Here is a 20,253-nt window from a genome sequence, read left to right as displayed (position 1 = left end):
AAAGATCAAGAGTATATTTGCGTTAGGAAATTGCAATTCCTTTCCGTGACCAAGCTACCTCCATACCTAGGAAGTATTTGAGTTGACCTAGGTCTTTAACCTCAAATTCTTCTGCCAAGATATTATTCAGTTTTCCAATCTGCTCCAGATTGTCACCAATTAGGATTATATCATCGACCTATACAATCATTACTGCTCTTTTACCTTCAGCTGACTTCTTGACAAACATTGTATGGGTCTGTTTGACATTGAATGAAATTCAACTTCTTAACGACTCTTGTTACCCTCTCGAACCAAGCACGGGGTGATTGCTTTAGGCCGTATAAGGATTTCTTGAGTTTGCATACCTTGTTGAAGCTCTCTTTAGTGTCAATTCCCGATGGAACCTCCATAAAGACTTCTTCCTCCAATTCCCCATTCAAGAAGGCATTCTTTATGTCTAATTGATGTAGGAGCCAGTCCAAGTTAGTTGCAAGGGAAAGCAACACCCGAATGAAGTTTAGTTTGGCCACCGGAGCGAAGGTTTCTTCGCAGTCTATACCATATGATTGCGTGAATCCCTTAGCAACCAGTCTTGCCTTGAAACGATCAACATTACCATCAACATTGTGCTTAACTATAAAGACCCACTTACATCTCACTAATTTCTTCTTAGCTAGCAATTCTGTATATTCCCAAGTATTATTCTTCGTAAGTGCATGAATTTCCTCAAGAACCGCTTTTTTCCACTCGGATTGAGCAAGTGCCTCCTGGATATTCTTGGGAATTTGAATGTTGCTCAACGTTGAAACAAATGCCTTGTATTTAGGAGACAACTTTTCATAAGACACAAAATTGTTAATGGGATGTTGAGTGCACTGTCTCTTCCCTTTCCTAAAAGCAATGGGCTGATCAAGATCTTTAGGTACAACAAAATTTTCTGAGCTTATAGGAGCATTACTTTCATCTATTGTGGGTGTTGAACTCAAGTCTGTCTCGAGCCGGCTTCAATGTAATACGGTCATCTAACTCCTTTTGAGTTTTCCGCCTAGAGTAGACAATTACTTCTTTATTTTTGTCTTGTGTAGCATCTTGAATTGATAGACAGAAAGACTTTCGGATGTTAGATGACTCTCAGATGTTGGAATGGGTAGATACGGAAGACAAGCAGAATTTGTATTTGTTTGTTATGACCCGAGTGAATGAAAAGTGTCCCAAAAATAATATTCCTCACAACTCTCCCCCTGAATGGTATTTTTTGAGTGAAATGATTGGTGCTCAAAGAAAGTAACATCCATGGTGGTATAAAAACGCTTTGTTTGTGGGCTATAACACTTATATCCAGAAGGGGTTAGTACAGTATGAGAAATTTGGATGACCTAACCTATAGTGCCACAATCTTATGTCACTCTCTTCTTTAGCACAAGATGCTACACATGATAGTTTCTTGTTTTTCCATTCTGAAGCATTAACTCACAGAAGATAGAGACCCACATCCATCTCAGCACTGCCAATCGTCATCCCCGAATTCAAAACCTAAAATTCACATGTGTGGGAAAAATTTAGTAATGCAACCTAAATCTTTGGTTAACTTGCTGATGGAGATAAGATTATAGCTGAGTTTGGGAATAAATAATACTTAATTCAATATTATATCTTTTGAAATAACCACTAATCCAACACCAGCCACCTTTGAGCAAGAACCATCAGCAATTCGAACACTAGTGCCATTTTGACATGGATTGTATTCATTGAACACCATGATATCTCCTGTCATGTGGTCGGATGCTCCTGAGTCTACAACCCAAGAGGTAATCTTCTCTTGTTTAGCACTAAAGGCATTTAGAGAATTACCTCATTGCGGTATCATTACTGTACTAACCCCTTCTGGATGGGTTGCCTTCTAAACTGATTCTTGTAGCAACTGTTTTAGCATCTCCAGTTGCTCTTTGTTGAAGAGACTTGAATCTACCTAAGCGATTGTTTCGGTTTGGACTACGTTGCTTCTGCTCTCTCGATTTTGAGTAGGATGTGAGGCTGATGGCTTCCAATCATCTGGCCAACCATGAATTTTCCAGCATGTGTCTTTTGTGTGACCCGTTCGTTTGCAATGATCACACCATGGACAACCACCCCTTTGTTGGTTGTTGTTGTTTGATTGACTTAGGATGGTTGAGATCCTCGAGCTATTAGAGCAGAATTTGCTGGATTGGTCTGGTTGTTTGAAGAACCAAGCATCACCTTTTGCCGAGTCTCTTCTCTCCTGACCTTAGCAAAAACTTCTCGTACACTAGGTAGGGGTTCTATGCTCAGAATTCGTCCACGTACCTCATCAAGCTCTTGATTCAGGCCTAACAAAAATTTGTAGATGCGTTCTCGATCTTGAATCTGCTTGTACTGCTTGCTATCTTCAGGACAACTCCACATCACATCTTCCAGCATGTCAAGTTGTTGCCACTAACGTATGAGTTGGTTAAAATAATCAGTGACAGAAGATTTCCCTTGCCTTAGATCATGGAGAATGCCCTTGATCTCGAATATGGCTGAGGTATTGTCTTTGTTTGAATAGGTTTCATGAACAGCATCCCAAATCTCCTTTGCTATTTTGTAATACATGAAATTCTCCCTGTTTCATTTGTCATTGAATTCAGCAGCCAGCACATCACCATGTTATTTTCCGCATTCCATGTTCAATAATTTGGGCTCGTCTCCTCAGGTTGTACGGCAGCTCCAGTTAGGTAATCTTCTTTACCTTTTCCACAAACGAAAATCATGACAGAATGGGACCATTGATTGAAGTTGTGACCGATAAGTTTATGACCGGTGATGAGAAGAGTTCCAGCTTTGGATATATTGATAGGTTGGGTAATGTGAGGAGAGTTCTAAGCTCTAAGATATGAGGTTTCACTCTCAACCTCGCTTGCCATGGCAGCTCTAGGGTATTTTGTCATGGAGGAAACTCTCAAAAATAAGGTAGAAAAGAATGGTCCAGATCGTGCTCTGATACCATGAAGAAATTCAGGAGAAATTGCTTTGAGTTTTTTTTATTCTCCAAAGAATGAATATTTACATGAGGCATCTAACCTTTTTATAGCTGCTACACCACCTAAAACATAATAAACAAATTCCTAAAAGCTAACAAACAAATCTGGAAAAATAAAATCTGGAAAATCTAGAAAATCTAGAAGTCTGAAAAATCTGGAAAATCTGGAAACAAAATAACCAGAAAATGCGATTATGATTTTCAACGCCTACTGATAACTTCCAAGCTATCCAAAACATCATGAGAAGAGGCTGGATAATTGAAAATGTAGCATTTACCCAAATGGAACAAGGCACACTTGGTTTTACCTTCGATTCTGAGGCTGCCAAAAACAGTGTTTTGCAGATAGGGCCTTGGTCCTTTGCTAATCATCTGATATTGCTGAAGTCATGAGAACCAAACACCCTTCCTCATTGCTATGAGTTTAGCTCCTGTACTTGTTCACTTCGAATCCATGGGCTCTCTCCTCGAATGGATTTCAGAGGAAGCGGTCCGCCAAGCTGCAAGTAACGTTGGCTTTGCTTCTGACGCCAAGGTTGAAGCTGAGGGTTTTGCCTCTAGTAAAATAGGGAGGGCGAGAGTTACTCTAGATCATTCATCCCCATTATTGTCCCTTCTGGATGTAGTTCTACGGAAGAAGGGACAACGAAAATATTGAGAACGAATTCATCCCAGAAACTCCAGTGCATTTGGGGCAAATTGTGCCTAATGACAGAGGTGAATCCAGCATAAAAGCAGCCAAACAACAGTCAGAAAGAAGAGGAAAAGCCACTGGATTACAAATGAAATTTCTATGTTGGAATTCTAAAGGATTTGGCACACCCCTGACAATTTAAGCCATTAAAGCCCTCATGACTCAAGAGAGACCTAGTATACTATTGTTAATGGAAACTAAAATCTAAGAATAAGTGATCATTTAAAGCATCGTTTTTATGGCGAACCCAATAGCCATGGTAGGGGTTATGGCAGTTTTACGGAATGATTTGCCACTATTGAGTCAATGATGATAGTAACGGGCATGGCTACACGAGGAAATCCAATGGCCGATTAGATTACCTCGTGCTGACCACCGGCAAGTCCTCCCAGCATGTGAAGAACCACGCTCGAGCCCCTCTTTACAAGGCATGTTCATTGCTCTTAATCGATCCATTTTTCAGTGCAAAATGCGTGTCAATCATCTCCTTTAGCATTAAATTCGATGGAGAGCCACTGCCTTATTTCCAACCCTCGAGAGGTATTTGACAAGGCAATCCACTATCTCCCTATCTGTTTATTCTAATAAAAAGGTGTAATCGCAAATGGGAATATTCAAGGGATTCAGCTTAATAGATCTTGCCCCACTCTAAACCACTTAATGTTTGTGGATGATTCAATCTTTTTTCCCCTATGGAAAGTTTAGTGAATGTCAAAATATTGCTGCAGTTTTGAATCAGTATTGTTATGTTTCTTGCCAGGCTATTAATTTGAATAAGTCATGGATGGTTTTTGGTAGGGGTTCTGAATAGGAATCGTTCTCAGTCATGGAGAACTCTAAAATAGAGCTTAACTAGAAGGAACGATGGTGGTGCATTTGCATGTGCACGCAAAGATAGCTCCAAACAACTTCGCGTGATCAATCAAGGCGGCTTTCGCAACACAAACTGAATCACAAGCTCTCGTGGAAACCCTAGTGTACTTTTATCCTCGATTTGGTGACTCCTTTGAACTAGAGTCAGATTGTTTTGATCTGATAAGCAGCCTCAAAAGCTCAGCACAGATCAGTTGGGACGTTCATGCACTTATCAGTAGTGAAGACCAAGAGCTCTTAACGTTTACTCGAATTCTAAACGAGTTGATATTAATAGAGTCCAATTAAGTAGTAGATTGGATTCCGAAAGCTCAAACAGAAAATATTGTCAAAATGAATGAAAATGATATTCCCGACCCCCCAAAAAAAAAAAAAAAAAAAAAGGAATCAACCAACAAAATTTTAGAAAGAAACTAAATAATCAAAGACATGGGCTTTGATGCTGGAGAAAACATTAGCTTCTCAAGTTATGCCAGCGCAACAAATTGAAAGAATAGGTGAAAAAGGAGCCAATCTTGAATAGGTGAAAAAGTCAAGCACGAGTAGCTCACAAGTAGCTTGAGTTGCTTGCACCCTTAGCATAGGCAAAATCTGGAGGGAAGCCTGGTTATATTATTCAGGTGCCAAGACAATGTCTCAGCTATGCTTCCTCATCCTTGAACCGCATATGACACAAAAACTTTCAGGGACATTGGTTTGAGATAATTACCTATACACGTAGTTTACCATGATGCCAGCACTCTGATGCTGTCCTTTCTCCGACCGATCTGCCATCCAATTTATTCTTTCAACCATCTGCCTCCCAATTGAGGAAAAAAATTAGGAAAGAGCAAGTTAATAGAAAATTTTGCATGTTTATATTTCTAGATCATTTAGAAGTTTTAACTTTTGTTACAAAAGATTTAAGTTTGAACAGTTTACCGCTCCATTTTGCAAGTGAAAATTGGCCACTGAGTCTAATGCTTTGCCTCTCTTTTTCTCTTGCAAAAGGTACCTGCAGTCATTTGACCAAGTTTCATAAATTTTGTAGGCAAATGCCACTATTATCTGCACAGCAAATGAAATTGAATGGCAAATAATAACACTTCACCCAACACCAGAACTTGACTCCTTGTTACATTCTGCAAATCACTATTGTTCAGCAATACTTGTGATCTTGTTTTCCACCATAAAATTGATTTTACTAACACGCCAGGCACATACTCAAGTTTGGAGAGAAAAATTTACCTGGCACAGAGCTGCATCAGAGGAGGCTTCAATACTGAAAGCATTTCAGGTGAGTTGGTCCATGTGTAGTCATTTGTGGTCAGCAAATTAAACATTACTTCCATGCCATTTGTCATTGCTTTGTATTCCCTGCAACCCAACCCAAAGAGTTGACCTTGTCATGCACAACAATTTATATGAACATAGAAGAGAAACAGACCAAGAACAGCTATTTATTCTGAAAAGGACATTACCAATCATAATTCAGCAAAAAGATCTCAGATAAGCAACTAAAATGCTCACAAAAAACAACAAAGAAAACACTAAATAATTTTTATCAGGAACAGACCAAAACTAGCAACAACTATATCCACGAGAAAAAGAGATTTCTGTAGATCATACAACCCTCCCAAACATTAGTCCTTTACAAATAGCGCAGAGCTACAGTTGACTAATTAACTAAATATTGGCAATCGAGAGGCAGATAGTCACTTAACCATGGAGGAACTCCAAGGTTTAAATCTTCCTATTTTCTACTGTTGCATAACATGTCAGGTACTAAGTAAACGATGAATCGAAATCTTAATTAAAAAAAAAAAAAAATGATACTGCATCCTCAATCAATACCTGCTTAACTGCATAGACAATTGGTCCATCTTCTAGTCTAAAATCTCAAGTTCTGGGTCAATTTAATATTGTATAAAATGGTACTTATGGGACATAAATCATGAGATAAGCTCCTCGGAGCTGTTTTAAACATTAACAATCTATACTGAGGACCAACCCATGTGTTTGATCCATAAGATCCATAATACAAGAAAAATTGATGGATCAATTCCACACATCTCACTTCCAAACACTACTTAAGGTAACTAGATGATGACAGAGACATGATGTTTCATCATCAATGCAAAATGATCAGAGGAAGCTCAAGAAGATTACACTCAAAGTTTCATGAACTGGGAATTGAGTGCACCAAAAGCTTATGACATGATAAAGGAATAGGCTTACTCAGACAAGTTCAAGAGCGCCCTGTCCTCTACTACCTGATACAGTACTCCAACAGCTCTTCCATATCTCCTCAATCTTCTTATCTCCTCATCTTTGGCACCTCCTAGTAACCCTCCACAGAGTGCAGAACACTCCGCCATTTCTCCATATATGTTCTCTTGAACAAAGTCAACCGAGTTTGGACCACCTTCAAGATCCAAGAACTGCCCAGCAGCCATTCCAGTGAATCCCACAGATCGGGCAATCTCTACTATCACTCGGAGGAGGCAAGGCTCTGGTACGAGGTCAGATGGTGTCTGTGAGACTATGTGACGGAAGCCAAGAGGAAACAGCGCATCTCCAGCTAGGATTGCCATGTCAACACTGTATACGGTGTGGCTCGATGGCTGGCCCCTGCGTGATGGATCATCATCCATGCAGGGGAGATCATCGTGAATGAGTAAAGCTGCGTGAACCTGTAATCATTAAATATGGATTGTTGAATGACCATGACATCAGAGATCAAATACTTTCTCAGAGCAGAAGAATTTGACATAATCTGAGACAGAAAGGAGGTTCTCTCAAAAATCAGCTAATGTCTCACTAAAATTTTAAATGCTTGGTGGAGTCCTAATTTGTTGATAAGATCTAGCCCTTAGACTGTAAACGTTTACTGGGCAAACGCATCTTTATTAATTCTACCCAGAAAACTAATGCTTCAATGACTACTGAACTAAACTATACTTGGAGTGAAAAATGCAGTGACCTTATTCTTGAGGCCTAATTACAGTAGAGCCTTTGCTTCAGCCTGATTCGATACACCATTGAAAGAACCAGCTAGTGACCTTATTCTCAGAGTCGAATAGGAAAAATGCAGCTACATAGAAGAGCTTGTATCTCCACTGATGCACCTGACCAAGCTGGAGGCCTGTCTCCATTTTTTGTCGACAGTATTATCAGCAACTCAATGTTGAGTGATATATATCTCTAGGAGGATATAAATAAGACAAAACACCAATAGGGTTGATGATTATCAAACCAAAGGGGGATGGACTTTTCATTTTGTTACCAATACCTACATAAGGCATCAAAATGCACCTGAGGTTGAGTATTTTTCTCCATGCAGAGGTACTCTGAGCCTTGTTCATCTCCTTACTTAAGACGCCGTGTTCTGTAATATTTATCAGGATCCAGGCAACAAAGTGTTTGGTTTGGCTGTGATTTGGGAAGCATGCGCTAAATCACGTTGAATGTTTCAAGCTTTCATCATTCTATGTTGCTTCTCAAGAAGGTGTCAAATTATAAAGATGATGAAAACTCAGCCATAAGTGATCTCCCTCTACATTTGGCTTACATGATGCCAACATGTCAAGCCGATGTTAAAATCCAAAAACTAAGAAAGCAGTGAACTTTTCTCAAAGTTGTAAAAAGGAAAAGGAAAAAAACTTTCATTTACCAGTAGCATTTTTCACATCCAAAAACTAAGAAAGCAGTGAACTTTTCTCAAAGTGGTAAAAAGGAAAAAGAAAAAGACTTTCAATTAGCATTAGCATTTTTCACATTCCCATCTGACCAAAAATTACAGGGACCACAAAAAGCTTTTCTTGTTCCTCACTGTTCCAACTCTGAAAACTTAAAAGGAGTGCAAAAACATATACCTACACTGTACAGAGTATAATTAGGCCAAGTCAACTCCGGAGTTGACAAAACTTGGGACTTAGCTTTTCCACTTCTGCCGAGAGAGACTCATTTCCCTCACAAGCCTCTTTGGGTACGTCGAGCCCCATGGATTGTGTTTGCACGTGATGCAGAGGGTATAATCAGGTCAAGTCACCTCTGGAGTAGTTGAAACTTGGAACTTAGCTTTTCCACTCCAGCCAAGAGAGAGGCATTTCCTTCACAAGCCTCTTTAAGTACTTCAAGCCTTCCATGGACAGTGCTCGCTTGCGATGCACCCTCCTCTTGTGCAGTCATTTTGGATGGGGATGACTTCTTGTATTGGATGAGATCCATCATCATTCCCTGCGGTAACAAATCCCAACAACAAGTCAAATTCAATCTACAAGTTTCAATAGAACGATCACGTACATGCCTCTTCCTAAACAGAGGGATTCGGGTAAAAATAGCAGCCATGATCTACATTGCATATACACATTTGTTGGAAAAAACGTATCTCCTGAACCCCACCACACCCCCTTCCTCATAATGTTATCTAGAACAAATCAGATAGCGAGTGTATGATCTTTTTACAAAATCCCAACCTTTCCACAATGGTGGCCCTGAACAATAACTATCATACATAGCCATCCAGCAGCAAGAGACCACCATAAAATTACTCCCTTTCACACAAGAAAAGAAGAGTAACCAGTAGATTGAACAAAGCATTCGATAATTACATCCACATTTTACAAGACTGCTTAAAATTCAACTGCTCAACAGAATTGCATACCTCATGTTGTTGCTTCCGGAAGCAATACCGCAACAAGGGCTTCACTAACTTATTTCGTAGCAAAACACAATCTTTTGCATGATCAAGGAAAATGAAAGAGGAGATATGGTGCAGGACAAGCGTTAATGCTAGTGATCCTCTAGCAGCGGCTCTTTCAAGTGCTCCAGAAACCCATGACTTCACATATGCTTCTAAGATGTGTTCATCATCCTGCCAATGAAAAGACATGAAACTCATTAACAACCTTAATACAAGTCTCTAAGCATTTACACAAGATCCTCAGTGAAGTCATTTCTCGGAAATGGTGTATTGTGAATGAAACAGCAGCTTCTGAGATTTGAGAACCCAAAGCAGGAAAAAAGCATTTACCCAGAGATAACATCTACCCTACATCTAGAGTTCATAAAATATCCAGCTTGTCAAAGAAATTTTACATTTTTCTGGTGTGCCAAAGAAAAAACGGAAAGTATGGCACAACTGCGTAAAGTAAGATTCTTGAACAAGAGAAATACTTGTGATGGCAAGCAGCCACTTCAGAACATAATGGTTCAAAAGTGTAACAAAAACCCTGAAGGCATTAAGTGAATGGAGACTACATATAACATGGACCATTAGAATTCCGTAATTAAGTGATATAGTATATACTTTAGAATCCCCTCTCACATGCAAGCTGCAATGAAGAACAAAAAGACAACCATCCTACACATGAAGTAGACATCAAAAGATGTAGAATGGAAGATAATTTTCTTGCTCCCAGATGGAAGAACAGGGAATGACATAATAGAAAACCAACCATGAAATGAAATATTAGATGAGACATAAAGGATATAAATTAGGCAGAAAGTTCAACCCAAAAATTTAATCTAACAAATGGAGGAGAAAATACGTATATAAGAACCACTGACGCCATTTTGAGTAATATGGGTGATATATTTACTTTAAGAAAAACAAACCAATACCACAATTCCACTGCTTGAACAAGTATGTTCATGATGTTTGAACAAACAAACAACAAAAAGAAGAGAACAAGTATTTTCAGGAACAATACCTCAGGAGGTTCGAGATAACCTTCAGCAGTGGCTAGGCACTTATCTAAAGGAGGCAGAAGATCCAGAACCCGAGCATTAGACAGTGCATTCCATGCAGCAAGTCTTACAGAAACTTCCACATGACGGTGGAGGTACAGCGCAACTTGACGACCATACAGCAGATCACCATAGGATATTGCAGCAAACTGCTCGACAAAAGCTTCAATAAATGTTGAGTAACTATCATGAATTTCTGATCCATATTTTAACAATCCCCATTTATTTGCGCTACCCATTTCAGGCTCATCTTTCAGAGTATGTCTAGTGCTTCTACTTATAATTTCTTGATCAAGAAGCTGTCCAAAGAGTTCTTGTAAAACTTCATAAACATCTCTACTTCTCTGCTCTTCAATCACAGACAATCCAACAAGTAAGATCATGGACAAGGAGTGAAATTTCCAAACTAGTGACACATGTTGAGCAGGTGAAGTGATATCTGTGCATCCCAAATGAGACATTGCCTCCACGCCTAATAGAAAGAACATTCCAGCTTTAGCAACTTCAGATAGATCATCATGATCCTGAACAAGATTAATGACACCAGAAACTTTCTGATCTGTACTGTGCAAGCCATCCCCTAATGAACTGATTGGGCTGATGAACCAATGCATGGGAAGTGGCAGTCTCTGGTAAGCCCACTCCATAGTCAGATTATCACAAGGAGGATGTTCCTCTTTCTCATCTGACATGTCCATATCCTCATGAATGGTTTCAAGAGAAAAACTACTATTTTGATTTGCTTTATGCATGGTACTCTCGCTGCCTTCTATGGAACTTGCCTTTTTCTTTGCACACAACCATCTCTTTCTGAAATGGGAAGACAATAATTTGCTAATATGATGTAGGTCCTCTTCACTATACTCCCATGTCAGAGATCTCCTGCTAAGAGAAAAAAAGTGCTGAATACATATATTCAAGCACTTTAGAACAGGGACTTGAAACAGAAAGTCAAATGCCTTCTCCACAACAACCCTATCCCTTGGGCCAGCAGTCAAACAAGCTCCTAAGGCACCATTAACTCTATGCAAAACAATGGCTTGGCCCTCACTGAAGGCTATATGCTCAACCGACACCACTGGAACAGTTCCAAGCAAGTACACAAGAAGACCTGCATCTTTTTGTGCCAAAAGGACACGTGTTGACCAATATCCTCCACGAGAAGCACCCCATCCGACCCCAACTCCTGGAGCAGGACCTCCTCTTCCAAACGTCTCTATGGACTGGATTGAGTGCCATTCAGAAGCAATTACATTTAAAAGGACGTCAAGCACTTTCTGTAGATCAAGAACAGAACCCTTGAGCAAACCATCCTCGAGAATTTTCTCTTCTGCTGAGATGGAAAGTCCTTTTGTTGGAGGACTAGACATTCCAGCCTTGGCTAACTGAATCAAGCGATCAATTTCAACCATCAACTGCACAAATCCATGGAGACAGCACACAGAAGCCAAAGAGGTTCCACTTTCGCTTTTAAGTCTCAAATGAGACAACTTTTCAATGAACGATCCAACTCTTGCAGAATCTATTCCATTATCTATGCTGCCATTCAAAGAGCTAAAGAATCCTTGCCGAATAATCTCTAAACCAATTTTTGGTACAAATTCGGGAAGCCAAGGCAGTGACTTGCCATCATCAGAGCTATTTATTGCATTGTCTGGCCCCACTCTTTCAAGAACAACTGATAGCATGTGCATGACCGAAGAATAAACCCACAATAAGGACATCAGAGATTGAGTTCTCAGGTCATTTTTCTTTCCACTTTGCGACTCAAAGAACCAAGAGATGCAAGAATCATTCATCCATTCTATCCACTTTATTCCATGATCAACCATTGGGATAACATAACTCCAAGACCATGATTCAGTACCATCACCAGCACACTTTGTATTTTGATTGCCTGTATGTTTCTGTGAATGAAACTTTGGAAGTCTACAAGCTAAAGCTGCCAGAACAAGGTATGCCTCAATGGATATTGAAAAAAGTTCTCTCATGATATTATTCTCCGGCAGTTTTTCCATGGAAGGTGGATTCAACCACAAGCACAAGGAATGAAAGATATCTGAGAAGAGTGAGACACAATATCCATACTCTATGCAAGTCCTCCACAACCGCAATTGTTCAATCATCAGAGACGAGGAAAGTCTGCAGCGCTCTTTTCCCAGTTTAGTCCATTGGTCAAGCGAATAAGCAGGTTGATACAACTGCCATATCATGGCATGCACTGTTCCGCTCCTTATAAGCTCGATGCAATACTTCCTATTAGATTGTGCTAGTACCTTTTCAAAAAGTAAACAGAAATGAGTTTCGCTGGCTAAGGGACCAATTGTCCCATGAAAGATTAGACCAGTGCAAGATGCATACGAACTGATAACTCACCCTTAAGAGTGTAACAGATTTTATCTTGGAAGGCTGAATTTCCATACTGCTTTTCATGGAAAATCTGTGGACAACTATTTGGATGAGCCTTGGACAGTCCATGATAACACATGAAGCAGTCGGTGAATGTCTTGCTATTGCAATTAGAATAGAGATCATCCGTTCTTCCAGAGCTTCGGTCAGATCCGTCTGAAACCATTCATTTGAAGACAAAATGATTTCTATATGAAGTAAACAGGTCGAAAACTGACACAACAGTTAGATCATGCTACCTCCAAGATATAACGAATTCTTGGCAGAATTCCCATCCTGACTAAACCTGCAATAAAATCTTGACCAGCAACCACAATATCGTCCTGAATAGTGCGCTTCCCTTCAGATTCATCATCAGCTGTTTCTTCCGTAGGAAGAACGTTAGAGGATTTAGCACTGTACTTCCAAAACCCACCATGAAGCAAACCGCCATTAATTTCTGGTTTACTCCTAAACACTGGGGCAGTGTAGAGATACTTTCCGTGCATACTCATTCTCTGAAAGAACAACATATCAAACTTAAACTCAACCAAATGAAGAGTTACAACAATGATAAGCATCTCTGAAGAAAATTTTACCTCCAATTTGTCAAAGAAGTTCTCGTTTAAATCAGAGCTGAGTATGCACTCAACAACTCTCGCACATGCTAAAACTACAGAATTGTGGTTGTCATCAAGACACATCCTGCAAATACACAGCATTAAAGTAAATCTTCAACTTTTTTCAAATGGATGGATATGATATCAAAACCTAGAAATATAAAGCCTTTTGGGAGTAATAATCTTAATGTAGAATTTATCATCCAACGATGCTCAGAAAAGCAGTGTAACATTAGTTAGAAGCAGCTTAGACCATAACCAAGTGACCTCATTACTTAGATTCCCAAAAGTATCTGAAAATATAGAAAGGGATATTCAAGCACTAGTCAATCCCTATAAGCATTGCAAAGCAGTCCCATCACTGATTCAACATGTTGTGGAGTGTACCTATAACAGAAGAACTAATGCTCCAGTGAATAAGGTAGTTACAAACAAAAAAAAAGAAGCATCATGCACAATTTCCTCATCAGTGTAAACTCTTTTGAGGATATCAAGGAGCCCATGTCAGCAGTATGGCTTAGAATTATTTGTATATATAAGCTTAGCACAACAAAAGAAAATATGGAACTTCCAGTAACAATGCAAAAATCAAGGCCATGTCCACGGCTTATTGACTAACAATATGAAGGAAGGATGATGACAAAACTTATGCAATAAAAATTACCTCAATGTTAAGACAAGTTCAGGTTCTGGGCCGAGTGCAAATGCCCAGACAGCCTCCCAATCCACTGAATCCTTATCAACATTAGAATATCCAGCAACAAGATCAACTTGATCCCGGCAAATGTTGTGCATTGCCTTGTCAAGTACGGAAGCGAGAAGATGAAGTGCAAGGGCCCGTTGTCCCGGAACCTGAAGCATCAATTCATTATTTACCAAATATGCCAGTAGTGAAGAAGGTTTATGTAACTTAGCAGTAAAGGATATGAACTTAAGAACAAACACTAATGAGAAAGCAAAAACTATCTGATTAGCTTCGAGTGTATATAAGCTAAGCACTGATTTAAAAGGCAACTTACCACACTTCTTGTAAGTGCCACCGCTTCTTTGATAGTATAACCCGCAGCACCAGGGTCACCTTCAGTCCTCAAGAAGTCTCGCTCGGCAACATTATCAGCATTCTGCCTGTTCTGACCTGAAGTATAGTCCCGATAAGTGATAAAATCACAGAAAATATATATAATTGAGACATAACTTGAATTAACATTAAAGAATTCCTCTGATGCACACTTAGAACTCAAGCATAGAACATGCCATACTCTGATCCAACTAGATGAGAAAGCTAGACAAGAAGGTAAGTTATTGAATATACACTTCCAAAAATTCAGCAAATGAAATCTGGGGAGCTAATCAGACTAAACTGCATATATTAACCCTATCACTCATTAATAAAGCTGTCTAGTGAGAATTGGTGTGGTGACACCAGAAATGCCACACCAGTCAGACATCACCCAGGTGTGGAAATCTGGGAACAGGAAAATGTGGTTTTCAACCATAGGTTGACATAAGGGTAGGACCTACGATTGAAAACAAAGGTGCTTATAAAGAAAGCTCATTCTACTTGTGTTTATCAAGGAATGAAAGCCAATCCCAAATTCTATAGTCATCATTTTAAATTAAAGTTCTTATACAGGTCAAAATCCATAGCAGCTCAAGACATTGCAGTCCCCAGCAACATTAGGTTTTGCTATTCAAATCAGTTGATGACGATGCCCATGCTACATTCTTGCACATTTCATTAAAAGAATAGGTCAAGCTAAACGAACCTAATCACTACATAGGAACGCACTAGTGTGACATCTTAAGCTATATTGCCTTAGTTACTATATAGAGACTCATTGGTGTGACTAGCGCACGATCTAGCTAGATAAGTTGCTCCCATCATTAAGTTACTAGTGCGTGTCAACCCCATTTGTAATGACTAACAAGATGTGAACTCATTGAAGAACTAGGTATCTTATTTTTGGAGAAGGAACCATCATCTCAACTCAAAAGGCACCAAAAGATATGCATAACAAGAGACACTAACTCGAAGTGACTATATTAGCAATTGACTTACCAGTCCCCACAACTGGGTCAATTTCACTTTGAATGACATTTCCCTCTAATGAAAATCGTAATTCTCGTACAGTCTCAACCCTATGAGTCCAAGCACTCCACAAACTGCCATCTCTTGGTCCAACATGCTGGATACCAGCATGATCCTGCTGACTTTGGTTATCTTTTACAGTCTCCGATGATACCAAATTAGATACTCCATCCCTCGTATTCCGTGGTTCTGCCTTCTGAAGAGACTGAGCCCCACTTAATGGACTACCCAGTGTTCCATCCATAGCTATCTGAGAGCCTGACAAATTTTGCTTCTTGAATTTCTCTTGACCCCTTCTTTCTAGCAACTTGAGCAATGAAGGGTCCATCTTCTTCATAATCTCAGCCCGAGCTTCGGCAATTTCATCAGGAGACATACTCTGTAATCGGGAACGGTTCTCCGCATCAATTTGACTCTCAAGAGAAGAATGGCTATGCCCATCATCACTGACACTTGATCCAAACAAGGAGGTTGTAGGCGAGCTTGACAATTGATTTTCCTGCTCTCTAGAATGATCGAGAAACGAGGAACTTAACTCTTTTGCCTCGTCCAGCATTCTTACAGATTCATTGGTTGAAACTTTCACCGAACCAGTTCTACTGCTAGTATGCATAGACCCCAAATCTCCAAGTAAATTAGCAGCCTCAGCACTCTTGTCACCGTCAAGGGAACATCCCTGAACTTGAGCACCTTTACCTGTATAGCTTTGCAAACCAATCAATGCAGAAGTCTTACCATCTGTGATACCCTCATATGTTTCATACACGGGCTCAAATTTTGATTGTGTTTTTGCATCTACTTCCATAGGAACTGCACCACTTAAAGATGTATCATCTGCGAGGTTCGGCTTATCTTCACTTTTGATCACCTCTCTACCTCGCACTTCAGCCCCTGCGGATCCATGTTTTGTATTTTTACCACCAAAAGAGAGATCATTTCCGGCAACAAGCTCCCTCCAATATTGTAAGTTCAATTCCCTCTTCTCCTTTCTTTGCACTGGTCTAGCAAGAGCTGCGATCCGCGCAGAAGCAGCAAGCTTCCTATCTTCCTGAGCATCCTCCTCATGATCATCACTGTCATGATCTTCGTCCCATCTCGTGCTAACTGGACCCCAATGCTGCAGATTGACATTTCACTATCAACATAAATAAAAAAAATACCAAGGAACTTCCTTGTTCCATCAGTTCCCAAACAAATAAAAAAAGACCCTCAAACTCAACCAATAACTCAATGCCATACCAGGATTTTACCTTCTTCAAGCTCCCTACTCAAAACTAAAACTTCACCACTAACTTTACTACTACACATTCCAACCCGTCTGAAACACGTTCCAAACGGGCTTAAACCAAGGGCTAGATTTACAAACCAAACATGAAACTGCCAACCTTAACACTCACCCATTTCCCTCACTTCACCGAACCAAGAATACTGAAGCAGGAGTGGTGACCTGTCCCGAAACTCCCGTGTAATGCTTCTGTTACTCAATAAACCCAAGAAAGCAGACAAAATTTTCAAATTCCCACCACCCAGAAGAAGTGCAAGAAGTTTCAGGAACTTACGGGACCGTGAGAACGGTGCCGCGCGACCGGGAAGGGGAGGACGGTGGCCCTCGGAGGAGGGGTCGGGGCGGCGGCGAGGGTCTTGGTCGCGGGGACATCAGAGATGCCCTTCTCGACGATGCTTCCGATGAGCATCGAGGCGTCGTCCTCATTGACTTGGGGCTTGATGGTCCCCGGTACCTTGCCGCAAGGTGGGATTTTCCGGCTTCCTGACCCGCCGCTCCTTCGCTTGTCCATGGCCGCCACCACCGCCTTCTTTGACCTCCGCCGCGTTGTTCTTGAGCGGCTTCAACGTCTTCTTCGAGCTCCAAACGAGCTCTGGACAATTCTCGCCGGAGGTGGCGCTGGCTTGAGAGAAGAGGAAGCGCGGAGCCCTTTTCACCTGTGAAGAGGCAAGACAGGGTGTTTGGTTCAGTATTTAGAAAACTCATTGAAAAAATACAAAACAGTTTAGCCTAAAATACAAAAACTGTTTGGTAAATTCTGCTTTTCAATTACAAGAAGAATACTCTCATTATAATAAAAATATGATAACATATGCTTTGAGGAAAGAAGCTCATTCTCCTTAAAAATTACAAATATCCTTAATTACTTCTTAAATTCATAGCTATTTGATCACGTAGACGTACCATATCAGATGCTACATATCATTTGATTGAAGCACTACCCTCCCCATTTACATCATCAGAATTCATTGTATATAAATTAGGATCCAAATCCACTCTAGCAAAATGTGCATCATTTAAAGCATTTCTTCGTATATAATTGTGCAAAGTTATTATTGCTATCACAATTTTCACTTATTTTGTATACGGATAACTTTAAAAGATGTCAACTTGAACTTATGAGTCAACATTTGGAGTGAAAAAGCAAATGTTTAATTGACAAGTTGTGCAGACATGAAAACAAAAAAAGAAACAGTCATAGCTGATATAAAATGTGAGGATCACTGGCCTAAATTGTAGCAGCAAAAGACAAACTCAATGCAAAACACACAGCTCATGTGTCATGCTTAATGTTAACAATCTAAATAAGGTGGCATTAACTTAATCATCTTCATTTAACAAGGATTGACTGTTATGGCGGACGAGCAATGCACAGAGACATTCATGAATAGCCATCAAACAAAGCAAGAGACCACGAGCTAGAATAAAAGGAATAGGATTCTAATCAATGGACATTTAAACGAAATAGTCCTAAATTCTTTTACTGCATTCGGAAATATCGTTTTGAAAGTTTAAAACTGACAATGTGTGAGGAATGAGAGGAGCAAAGCAATAGCAACCAGAAGGCCCAAACATAAAAAACTCACCGAGAATAAATGGAGTCAAATAGTTAACAGTTGTTGAATATAACTGATTTCGTTGGTCGATCAGCTCTACAGCAGCAAATAATACGAGGATTCAGCGGAGGAACACCCAACAAAAGCAGTAAATAAAACAAAGAGAAATCTGCCAATCACAGAAAACTTAATTAAGTGGCCAAAAGTAGGGGTGTCAATAGTTCAGTTCGGTTCGGTTTTTCAAAAAAGCCGAACCGAATAAGACCCGAACCGAATACAAACCGAACCAAAATTTCGGTTGGGTTTGGTTTTGTTTTTGGTTTTTGGTTTTTAGCTTTTAGTTTTCGCCCCCTCCTCGGCCAGTAAACCCTCACCACTCACCCTCCCTTTCAGCCATAACAACCAAGGCGTGGATTAGGGGCGGGTCTCCACGATTGCCCTGCGGAGCTCTGAACCTCAAAGAGTAAGGGGACCGATTTATCGTCCCTGTACTAAAAACGAACACCCACAAAGCAAGGGCCACACAAAGAAACTAACAAAACAGCGTGAAAATTCACAAAGCCATGTCTAATGACCAAAATACGCTAAGGACAGAACGAGAATCAAAGAAGACAATGTGAATGTGGTTCAGGCATTTCATCAAACAGGTGTGCGGTGCATCGACTAAAGCGTGAACGCCAACAAATTCGGGACTCGGATTTGCATTCGGGTTCACAACAATCACCAAGCCAAGACTAAAAAAGGACCGGGCACAATCCGGCGGGACCAGAACTCGCGTGAGCCGAACCAAGATGAATCCCAGTCCTGCGAGTCCGAAACGGGCCAAAACAGAGCAGAGAAAAAGGGGTCGGCGGTGCTCCCTACCCGGCTCGGGTTGGCGAATGAGGGCGAGCTCGATAGAATGGACTACGTCCAGTCGCCTCGCACACCTCTGAGCCAGGATCCTCGGGAAATCGACATGGCCCGAAAGAAATAAAAGAAAATAAAGCCGAGACCTACCGTGGGGAAGGCGGAGCCGTTCACCCTGCCTTCGAGCTCGCACTGGACCTTCAGCTTCTGCTGAACTGATCTGGCACCGTCGCCGTCCTTGTCGCCATCCCTCAATCGGTCGCCGTCCTTGTCGCCGTCGCCGTCCCTGCCGCTGTCGCCGTCCCTGTCGCCGTCGCACCTTCAAGCTGACCAAGACGAGAGTAGAGGAGACGGGAGAAAATTAGAAATATGGTTTGGCAATTTGGTTAATTTTTTTTTTTGTTCGATTCGGTTCGGTTAACTCATAAAAAAAAAATTTGAATTTTTAATAAAAATCGAATTAAATTAAAATCAAACATAAAAAATTGAATTTTTCGATTCGATTTAATTTAATTTTCAGTTCACTTCCTAACACCCTTAGCCAAAAAAATACCGAAACACCGTAAATCTATGTTCTCATTCTAATTGAAAGTACACTCGCCATTGTAATTTTCTCAACCCTTTACACCCCACAACAAAGCCAGATAAGGAGAAGAATCAAGCAGAGGAAAATCCATTGTAATTTTCTCAACCCTTTACACCCCACAACAAAGCCAGATAAGGAGAAGAATCAAGCAGAGGAAAATCAATTGTTGCTACGCAATCTACACAAATCAGCAAAAGTATAAGAGGCGGATAGACTACCAACGAACTAAGATAATAATAACTTTCAACCTTCCCAATGCCAACCTTCATCTCAAAGCACACTAGGGAATGGTTGCCAAACACCTCAAGATAGCATTCTCTAAATTGATCACGAGAGAAGAGAGAAGTGTCCACTCAAAAATTTCTTTAGAGTTCAAAATAATTCTCCTTACATTTTGCCCGACTTTAGACACGTGTAGCAACTTAAGTGCCTTTTCAATTTATTGCGCTGGCACAACTTGTATGCCCAATATTTCCTCACATCCATAACTCATGCTATTGGTAACAATTCCATGTCAACTTTTTAACAAATCGACTGCTATAAGAACTTCTTTCCCTCATC

General features: G+C 40.3%; 2 protein-coding genes across 6 annotated transcripts; both read right to left on the bottom strand.

Annotated features, from left to right (window-relative positions):
- Positions 1-2,927: 2,927 nt before the first annotated feature.
- LOC104445678 (heterodimeric geranylgeranyl pyrophosphate synthase small subunit, chloroplastic) lies at positions 2,928-8,581 on the bottom strand. 3 transcript variants are annotated; one of them, XM_039305518.1, is made up of 7 exons: positions 8,444-8,563; positions 7,552-7,713; positions 6,807-7,261; positions 5,817-5,945; positions 5,511-5,583; positions 5,299-5,384; positions 2,928-3,650 (listed from the first exon to the last, which is right to left on the bottom strand). In XM_039305518.1, the coding sequence occupies exons 3-7, from the start codon at positions 7,220-7,222 to the stop codon at positions 3,614-3,616; spliced, it is 741 nt and encodes a 246-aa protein (XP_039161452.1). In that variant the 5' UTR covers positions 7,223-7,261; positions 7,552-7,713; positions 8,444-8,563; the 3' UTR covers positions 2,928-3,613. The 3 variants fall into 3 exon arrangements, with proteins under 3 accessions (XP_039161452.1, XP_039161451.1, XP_039161450.1); XM_039305517.1 differs by lacking the exon at positions 7,552-7,713 and having other exon boundaries at positions 8,448-8,581; XM_039305516.1 differs by lacking the exon at positions 7,552-7,713 and having other exon boundaries at positions 8,444-8,577.
- LOC104445679 (transcriptional elongation regulator MINIYO) lies at positions 8,212-19,470 on the bottom strand. 3 transcript variants are annotated; one of them, XM_039305511.1, is made up of 12 exons: positions 19,257-19,401; positions 18,288-18,353; positions 16,976-17,357; positions 15,387-16,533; positions 14,347-14,462; positions 13,992-14,179; positions 13,307-13,412; positions 12,968-13,225; positions 12,696-12,884; positions 10,283-12,595; positions 9,235-9,444; positions 8,212-8,807 (listed from the first exon to the last, which is right to left on the bottom strand). In XM_039305511.1, exons 3-12 carry the CDS (start codon positions 17,210-17,212, stop codon positions 8,616-8,618), a joined length of 4,956 nt encoding a protein of 1,651 aa, XP_039161445.1. In that variant the 5' UTR covers positions 17,213-17,357; positions 18,288-18,353; positions 19,257-19,401; the 3' UTR covers positions 8,212-8,615. The 3 variants fall into 3 exon arrangements, with proteins under 3 accessions (XP_039161445.1, XP_039161447.1, XP_039161446.1); XM_039305513.1 differs by lacking the exon at positions 18,288-18,353 and having other exon boundaries at positions 19,257-19,470; XM_039305512.1 differs by lacking the exon at positions 19,257-19,401 and having other exon boundaries at positions 18,288-18,414.
- Between the last annotated feature and the right edge of the window lie 783 nt (positions 19,471-20,253).

This window comes from Eucalyptus grandis, chromosome 11, assembly GCF_016545825.1.
Source record: "Eucalyptus grandis isolate ANBG69807.140 chromosome 11, ASM1654582v1, whole genome shotgun sequence".
NCBI classification, from domain to species: Eukaryota; Viridiplantae; Streptophyta; class Magnoliopsida; order Myrtales; family Myrtaceae; genus Eucalyptus; species Eucalyptus grandis.
This window is presented reverse-complemented; position numbering and strand designations above follow the sequence as displayed.